The 8,962-nt window shown below is 39.3% G+C and overlaps 2 protein-coding genes across 2 annotated transcripts; one reads left to right on the top strand and one right to left on the bottom strand.

The window, feature by feature from the left end:
* Positions 1-9: 9 nt before the first annotated feature.
* LOC307044479 (glutathione S-transferase omega-1-like) lies at positions 10-3,626 on the top strand. Its single transcript, XM_079689757.1, has 6 exons — positions 10-166; positions 1,993-2,101; positions 2,227-2,449; positions 2,550-2,651; positions 2,865-2,971; positions 3,197-3,626. Exons 1-6 carry the CDS (start codon positions 139-141, stop codon positions 3,345-3,347), a joined length of 720 nt encoding a protein of 239 aa, XP_079545883.1. The 5' UTR covers positions 10-138; the 3' UTR covers positions 3,348-3,626.
* A 42-nt stretch (positions 3,627-3,668) lies between these two features.
* On the bottom strand, positions 3,669-8,648 carry itprip (inositol 1,4,5-trisphosphate receptor interacting protein). Its single transcript, XM_079689738.1, has 2 exons — positions 7,983-8,648; positions 3,669-6,239 (listed from the first exon to the last, which is right to left on the bottom strand). The coding sequence occupies exon 2, from the start codon at positions 6,168-6,170 to the stop codon at positions 4,554-4,556; it is 1,617 nt and encodes a 538-aa protein (XP_079545864.1). The 5' UTR covers positions 6,171-6,239; positions 7,983-8,648; the 3' UTR covers positions 3,669-4,553.
* Positions 8,649-8,962: the final 314 nt, after the last annotated feature.

The following is an 8,962-nucleotide window of genomic DNA, read 5'->3' as shown; positions in this document are numbered from 1 at the left end:
ATTGGCTGAAACGTTATGCGCGCCCATTCCGGAAGTACAGGAAACATTAAATAATACAGCCACATCACGCTTGACGAGTACACTCGTCTTTTACACACCTTTTCTGACGGTACTGAGGTTACCAGCTGCAGTGCAAACATGTCTACTGAAAAGAGTTTCGCCAAAGGTAAGATGAACAGCAATTATTCGGATAACTGACGGAACAAGTCATATTTTGTTAGCGATCTTTACTATCATTACCAAAACCCGTGTTAATTTTCACTTCCTTTAAAATGTCATATTTTCAACTGCATGCATTGCTAAATATCAGTCGTAAGTAACCGAGTACAGTTACTCAAGTAATCCAATTAAGACGTGCACTGTACTTTTTTGCTATTTTGTAAATCTACTATTGCAGTAAATGGTGCACTTTTACTGCACTACATTTATTTTATATTTAAACTCTCTTTGCGGATTTTTACATCCCGCCAGACGTTTGAGATCCCTTTCTTTACCTCCTCTCTGTGTAGACGGGCCGTAATGCTGTCATGCTTCAAAACTTGACAAGCAATAATGCTGTCATGCTTCAAAACTTGACAAGCAAGATGCGAAATGTCTGCAGAGTCATGATGACTATGCATTATACAATCTGATCATCTGAGCCCATAAAGCCGACAGTAGCTGTCAGGAATGCTTTACAAATGACAAAGTCCTTTCATTGAATTGTGTAATTCTTAATTGAAGACTGTATTATTACAGCGTATATATAGACTGTGATAATGAATCAAATGTCAGGAGTTCTTCGCCACTGATAGTCCCTCATACATGTGCCTATAAAAGGCCAAAAGGAAAAAGTGTATACAGACCAGTCTTACATTGGTGAAAGGAGTAAATATGTAAGATTCAATATTTAAAGTTGAAGTAGCAATACTAATATGTAAAAAGAATCTACTACTTTCAAAAAGAACAAAGGTATTATCAGGCATGTTTGCTTAGAGTATCAAAAGTAAGGCGACCATGGATGAAGCATTTTAATGTCTTTTAATTCGTAAGTATGTGTGTCGGGGTGGTGGGTTTGAAAATTATATTGGATCTTTAAAAAAAGGAGGGAAATAACCGACACCACCTGGGGCCTTGCACCCCAGGACATAGACACAACAAGACAATGCAATAAATCAGGACACAGGTTCAAGAACTGAGGGGCATGTTTCAAAATAAAGTAATTTTTATTAAATGTAATCCAAAAAAAAGGAGACTCAGGAATTGGTGCTGCAATATAAAAATCATTGATTAGAAACAAGAAATATTCAGTTAAAATGATCTTTATTCCACAAATGGATTCAAAATTAAAAAGTGGAATGAGGCCAGTTAACGGGGTGTATAGGCTACTGCAAAACAAGCTAAACTAATCAAAACAAACTAAAGAAAATATAATAAACAAAAACAAATAACAAAAACAAAAACAGTGTTAGACAAAAACAGGCAGAACCTGAATTGTTATACAAGAGGTTTTGTAACCCTACTGAGCTTCAGGACAAGAAGCAGCAAGTGAGCGTCAAATACTAGCAGAACTGAGACCAATGTATCCATATAATAACTTATGCAGCCTACCTGTACCAGTGACCATGACCAAAGAGCCACCAGGTCCTTTTTATACTCTGCTCTAATGAGGGGAGTGTTTGGGGAGGAGTTGGGCCTTGAGCTGCATTCAAGAGAATGACCCACTACATATGCATTATACGTTATAAAAGGATTATTTGTGTGGTAGGTAAAAACAAAGAAACGTGTTACTGTAGCTAGAAGATGAATCAGAGTATAAAGCACTTTGAGGTTGAAGTGCAAAGTACCATGAAATGGATACGTAAATGAAGTGTATGTAGGCCACAATCATTTAAGTACAAGACGGTAACAGAAGTTCAGATTCAATGTTAATTTTTACATCATAATATAAATGGTAGAATACATAAATTAACATGTTTCCCTAAGCACTTTGTCATGTTCTTGTTCTCACAGGAAGTGCTGCACCTGGTCCAGTCCCGGATGGCAAAATCAGACTTTACAGCATGAGATTCTGCCCTTTCGCCCAAAGGACCAGATTAGTGCTGGTTGCCAAAGGGATCAAGTAAAAAAACATTTTATGATGCTTTACTTTACATTTCCATAGATCTATAGATTGCCATTGTATTAAAATAAATACCTGTAATCCAAGCTTTTGATTAAAAATGCAAAACCTGTTTTCCCTCTCAGGCATGAAACCATGAACATCAACCTGAAGGACAAACCTGAGTGGTTTCTTAAGAAGAATCCTCTCGGGCTAGTCCCAACCCTGGAGAACCCTGCTGGGGAGGTGGTATATGATTCTCCCATCACCTGCGAGTACCTGGAGGAAGTTTACCCTGAGAAGAAGCTGCTTCCTCCCTCTCCTTTTGGTAAAGCCCAACAGAAGATGATGCTGGAGCATTTTTCCAAGGTATCTTATATAAGGACTTCTTAATCCTGTTCTTTTTTGTAGTGTACATGTCTACTGTTAGGACCATGAGATAGTAGAATAATGCTTTTGTTTTCCACAGGTAGTACCTTACTTCTACAAGATCCCAATGGGGAGAAAGAATGGCGAGGATGTCTCTGCACTGGAAGGAGAACTGAAAGAGAAGTTTGCCAAATTAAATGAGGTAGGTTGCAAAGTTGAGTGCTTCTTTACGCATTCACCAGACATGTGATGTGGTAGATTGTCACAAGGAAATAGTTTAAGCACAACTGATTCTTTATGGATCGTAAATAACCATCAAAGATAATAAGTGAGTTCACCCAAGTGTCTGTCTTCGATGTCTGTACCTGGCTAGTTTTCAGTGTTTTACAACATAAACATAATGGTGTTTTTTCAGGACCTAGTTAACAAGAAGACCGGGTTCTTTGGTGGTGACTCCATCACAATGATCGACTACATGATGTGGCCGTGGTTTGAGAGGCTGGAGCTTATGGAACTCAAACAGTAAGTAACAACTTCTCAGGACATACAAAAATAAATGCATTTTATTTGTGGAAGCATTCCGAAAACATTCAAGGTAACCATAGAGAAGAGCAAACTGTTCAAATATGAGGTAAAGTCCAGAAGTAAGACTTGAAGAGCAGGGAATCTCACCTGAACAGATTATATACATCTTGTGTTTTATATGTTGTGATTTAATTACTTATTCAATTCCCGTTGTCATTTCAGCTGCCTTGGTGGCACACCTGAGTTGAAGAAGTGGACAGAGCGCATGACTGAGGATGCAGCGGTCAAAGCCTGCATGCACAGTGCAGAAACCTACAAGGCCTTCTACAAGACTTACCAGGAGGGGAAGCCCGACTACGACTACGGCCTGTAGAACAGAAGTGATCAAATCTAAAACCGTCCATTTTTGTATTCATATCCAGGTTTGGGATCATGTCCGTGTTTACAACTTTGTCATAGGAAAGTATTTTGCAGCAGATATGATGAGTTAACATTAAATGGATACAGGAATTTTGTTTATTGGAAATAAGGTTTGATTTGTTATAAAATAAATATTAAATATAAACCTTAATGAGGTACGGAAAGGAAAATATGACTCAATGTTTTTTCAATAATGTGGAACTTTTTTTTGTAATAAAAAATGTAGATGATATGAGTTGTCTGTGTGATACACTAATAAACAAAAACGAAATAATGTTTTTACTCCTTGCTTATCAAGGTTGTCCAATTTAATAAATTGACAACACAGTAGAAATGTATATAACAATATAACAAACTTTGCTTTTATAAAAAAACATTGAACATCACAAAATGTAATAGCTGCCATGAGATTGAAATTGATATAAATGAAAAAAAAACACAGCTTTACTGTTAGGAAAAAGATTCCCTGGTTAGACCGGCATATTATCAGAGGTATTTCTGTAAAATGTTACCCCAACAAAAACAGCTATTTGGGTATTTTTTGTTAAATGGTGATAATTTAAAGCAGAGGGATATCTACTGAAAATCTCTCATCCAGGTTACATCTGTAAAACAAGCAATATGAATTAAGTGGGGCTGCATGATTTGTACAAAATAACAACTGACTGATATTGCAATTGCGATATGATTAAAAAAAACTGGAGGAATTGTTATTTTTAAATCATAGTTATCAATATTCATTGGAAAGTATATTGATTGTATAGACGATCCATACCTAACATAGGGCTGTAAGACGAGTAGGATTTGTTGGCTGGGATATCTCTTACAGCTGCACAATACTTTATTCAAAATTGTATACCAACACGTATTTAGAAAAATACTGTGCTTCCTGCAATTTGAATATTGCACTCGTCTATACTTTGCATTTTGATATAATTTCGAATAATTGTGCAGCCCTACCACCTTTAAGCTTCAGAAGCGATCCTGCAGACTTAATTTAACAAGGCAACAGCACATGATTTCAAGAGAACTGTTGTATGTCCACCTTTTCATTTGAGTACTCGTCTGGTGTAACTATTTATAACATTGTTCTTAGTAACATTGAATGATATTTAAAGATCAGTTGGTGGTTTAGTTTTGAAGAAACCCTGGCCTAAGCTCACAAACTTTCCTCTAGCCTGTGATGTAAACCTCCATTTGATAAGGGCGGTGTGAACTCCTGTATGAGCACAGGTGCGTTTCTCAACATCTCTTTGAAATGCCTGACTGTTGCGGCATAAAGCTCCCTCTGCAAAAATAAAGAACGGAACAGATTGATGGGCTCTGCTTTCCTAATAACCTCAGGCAGCTGAACTTCTTCCGGCACTTGACTGTTCCCAATCAGAGCGTGATGAAGTCTCTTCTCATGTAGGCTCCTCTGCAAGAAGCTGAGCACATCCCGAAGCCTTTGCTCAGTATCCTCAATGCCCCACACAGAGGGCCTTTTACTTAGCAACAAGTGCAACAGGGCAGTCTTGAGGTGGTAGTTAGTGAGGGCACTTTTCCCCGTGAGTACAGTTTGCTTTCTGTGTAGAAAAGTCACAATCTGAAGGCAGTGTAAATGACAGGAGTTTTGTGGAAGGCGTTGAGCAAAATGTTTCAGCAATCTCCTCTCGTAGACAGCGAGCGAGAGGGTCCAGTAAGGGTCGGGAGAGCTGGCATAATCTGATGGAAAGTGTGGGACAAAATAAGCATCCGTACCTTCCAGCTGAACAACGGGTATAATGTTCATTACGATGACTTTCCACGAACGGAATCGGATCTTGAGCGCACCGGCTGCATCCAGGTGGCCAAATGTAACCTCAAAGTCGTATTTGTGAGAGATGCGGCCCCACGCTTTGGTTAAAGAGATCTGAAACCACTTCATGACTTGATCTTTGGTTAACAAATGAGTGTTCCTGGAGCACAGCAGTTCCTCAGGACTATGTTCCACTTGGACTGTGTCTTCCCCCCCATGCAACAGACAGAGCATGTCCTCCCCCAGGTTAGCAGAGCCACATAGACATCCCTCCTTGTCCTCCCGAAAGCCGTCCACTTTTATCTTACCACAGCCCTGCATGTCTGGAGGCATGTCACAGGAGGGGCTGCACCACAAGTCAAACTGGAAGGAGTACGGATCTGGAGGTGAGAAAGGCACTATAAGGTCGCACGTCAGTGGCTTGCACACCTTCCAAGACTCAAACATGCTTCCAATCCCGACAAAGTCCCCAACTTCCATGTCTGCCTCCCCGTCACAGACACTCCTGAGCGACTCAAGCAAGTCATCGGTAAAACCCTCGACAAATTCCCTCACTCTCCAGTTTTCATGAGACGAAGTGTAGTTGGATTTGTCGCAGAAGTTGCTCAGGACAACCTTATCCAGCACCATCGTCCTGGGGGTGATGGCACCACTCTCTGATAATAGGTCTTCATCCTCAACCGGACGTATTTCTGCGTCAGAAAGATTCACCCTGCACATCTCAATCGTGAAGAAAATGACGAAAGACACGGTGCTCCACAAGTACCAACTGTATCCTTCCTCTGAGCTGGATTGTTCTTCCTGCTTTGAGTCCAACTGTGAAAGCTCATTCTCCAGCCTTGCCTGCTCTAGTTCCAGCCTCTCCTGGTGCTCCCGCATTCGAGCGATCACCTCATCTTCCTGCTCTGGAGGTGTGGTGTTCTCTTGGGGAAAGAGCAAGGGGTGGTTTAATATGGCAGCAGTCACCACCATACACACTCGTGCAATGGCCCCCTGCATCTTCAGCTTGTTTCTAACAAACACACATTGAAGCACATCGCAGATGTCTGGGCAGATGTAGCTCAGATCCTGAAACAAACACAGAAACAGTTGGATTTTATTGAGAAGACAAGTGGATTGAAGACAAATGCAAATGTTAGCATGCTGAATAAAACATAAAGAACACGATATATGAAAAAACAATCCAGCTATTTATGTAAAACACTCCATTGGGAAGCATAGATTGACACACCTCTAAATATAGAGGCAGTGGGCTGAGTCACGCACTCGTCCAGTATCAGAGTGTGAAACATGGGAGGAAAGAACATCGGGCCCTTTTTGTTGCCCTTCTCTGATAACCCTATTTTGTAACTAACTTTGTGCCTGTTAGCATTTACATCCTGTTAACATTTTGTCCCAGCAAAAGAAGAACAACACCCTCTTCCTGAAAAATATCCCCAAAAGACTATATATTACATATGGCTTATAAGTGAAACATTGTAGGGAACACTCGCCTTGACGTTATTATGTTCCTTCCTGAACGTCATCAAATAAGCAAGAAGTAATGCAATGAACTATCCAGAACAGGAAATGACACAAGTCTCTTGCTTAGGTTCCAAGCTCTTGGTAAAAGTTAAAGAGACAACTGCACACTGCTCTGTTAAGGACACACTGAATTCATTTTTACTATCATTACAGTATAATCTTAAAGTACTACATATAGTGCCCTCAAATGGGACTTCTAATAAGAAAAACAAGAAAAGGGAACATCATGATCTCACTGTACGATCATAAGATTATGAGCTGTTCTGTCAGAGTTGACATTTAAAATGACAGCAGAAGTGGCAGCGTGTGTGTGTGTGTGTGTGTGTGTGTGTGTGTGTGTGTGTGTGTGTGTGTGTGTGTGTGTGTGTGTGTGTGTGTGTGTGTGTGTTCACAGAGCACAGGAAACTTCCCATGACTAACTCACTGGCTGTTCTCCAACACCAACAGGGCTCAGTCCATCCAAACAAACATTAATCCAGACAGAGAGGACTGTACTGCATTTCATAAACAAATTATTTTAGAGGTATTTATTACAGAATATGTAGGCAATATAAAGCCTGAATCCTTAGCTAGTTTTTTGTTTCTGAGTTGAATACTCTTACCACTATATAAAAATAGTCTGGTTAAAGTAAAAAAAAAGTACAAGATTTGCCAACAAAATGTAGAGGAGTAAAAGTATCAAGTATCATCATGTGAAAGTTCTCAAGTAGGCCTAAAGTACAATTACCTTAATTGTCTATAGCCTAGTACTTGAGTAAATGTACTTAGTAACATTCCACCACTGTTAAATATACTTATTTACTCTCCACTGCGGCTTTGTAGCTACTTGAAGAACATATAGAACTTCTACAGTACCCTGCTGAGTAAGCAGCCCTGCTTTAGGCTGCTTAGTACTAAGCAGCCTAACTGTAACGTGTTTCCATCACACACTATGACGTGTCTGTGTACTTGTACAGTTATTGCACAGTGCCAAAGGTTACCTCCTTGGTTGTCTTAGCAACACAATAGTGACTGAGCTCGGCTCATCATGGAAACGTCGCGGCAAAATAAATAAAACACCAGAAACATGAGTCACTTTAAAGCTAAACAAACAGTACTCTGTGTAACGAAGTGTAAAGATTTGACGACCACGATAAAGTCAAGTTTCCCTTTTAGCAAACATACGCAACAGGCATCATCTGGGGGACTTAATTGCACGCTTGAACGCACACGATACTTTGTCGTTGTACCGTTTAGTAAAACATTAAGAATACTACTATGGTGTAGAAATAGTTGATTCAAACCTACCTTTATGCCGTTTTCCCGTTACGTCCATCCTGATAAACGTATGTTGGGCTCTCCGGTTTGCGCATCCTCACCAAACTCATAAGGGAGGGAAACGAGGGAAACCGTTACTCATTTCCTGACTTTGTGCTCCACCCATAAAGGGAGACACCGCCCAGCTTCCTCTCCTCAACCAAAATAGCCATCTTAAACTAAGAGGATGGTGTTGTGCCTGAACATTTCCATTCATTACCTGGTATTATCATATTATTTTCTGAGCTTTTGAAATGTCAAGATGTCTATTTACTTCATCGCATAGTGAACTAATACAACCTTTTTTCACTGTTGCCTGATTTATTTGGATGAAATTATGCATCTATTACTTGGAATTTGTCAGATCAATTCTTTATCAAAGTAACCATTTGAAGCCAAGCCAGTGTTGTAAAGAAACTAAGCAGGCTACATTTACTCATGTACAATTTTGACCTATTTGTACTTTACATGAGAGTACCTCCATTTTCTGCAACTTTGTACTTGTACCTACAATTCAGAGGTAAATATTTTTACTTTTACTCCATGACATGTACTTTAAACCTTCAGTTACTTTGCAGATATGGATTAATGATATAAAATGTGACATTAGTTACACCTGGATTGATTTCACAAGCTACCCAGCAGTAAATAAAGTAATTAAAATGAGTTCCACGTTTACCAGCTATGATAAACACATTAATACCTCCATAATTATAATAAATAAATTTGATTTGCACAGTATATGATTGTGAAATGGGGCAATTTGCATAGTAAGAACTTTGAGTACAATTTTGAATGCAGGACTTTTACTTGTAACAGAGTATTGCTACACTCTAGTTCAAGACTTAGTTCCCATAAAATAATACTTATTGGTAGACATTTAGACACAGGAACATGGATGTGGGTACAGGAGAGGAAAAGAGATATGAGAATAATCAGGATTTAGCGCACTTTAGCACAAATTACTTAAT

Source organism: Notothenia rossii (genome assembly GCF_949606895.1).
Source record: "Notothenia rossii genome assembly, chromosome: 6".
NCBI classification, from domain to species: Eukaryota; Metazoa; Chordata; class Actinopteri; order Perciformes; family Nototheniidae; genus Notothenia; species Notothenia rossii.
Note: the sequence above shows the minus strand (reverse complement) of the source record. Positions and strands in the feature narration are given on the sequence as shown.

What these genes read in the sequence shown, in the direction of transcription:
- LOC307044479 (XM_079689757.1), top strand. Translation starts at nt 139, where the DNA reads ATGTCTACTGAAAAGAGTTTCGCCAAAG. An exon ending in TGAAAAGAGTTTCGCCAAAG is followed by an intron (nt 167 to 1,992) that starts GTAAGATGAACA and finishes TTGTTCTCACAG; the next exon opens with GAAGTGCTGCACCTGGTCCA. An exon ending in CTGGTTGCCAAAGGGATCAA is followed by an intron (nt 2,102 to 2,226) that starts GTAAAAAAACAT and finishes TTTCCCTCTCAG; the next exon opens with GCATGAAACCATGAACATCA.
- itprip (XM_079689738.1), bottom strand. Translation starts at nt 6,170, where the DNA reads ATGCAGGGGGCCATTGCACGAGTGTGTATGGTGGTGACTGCTGCCATA.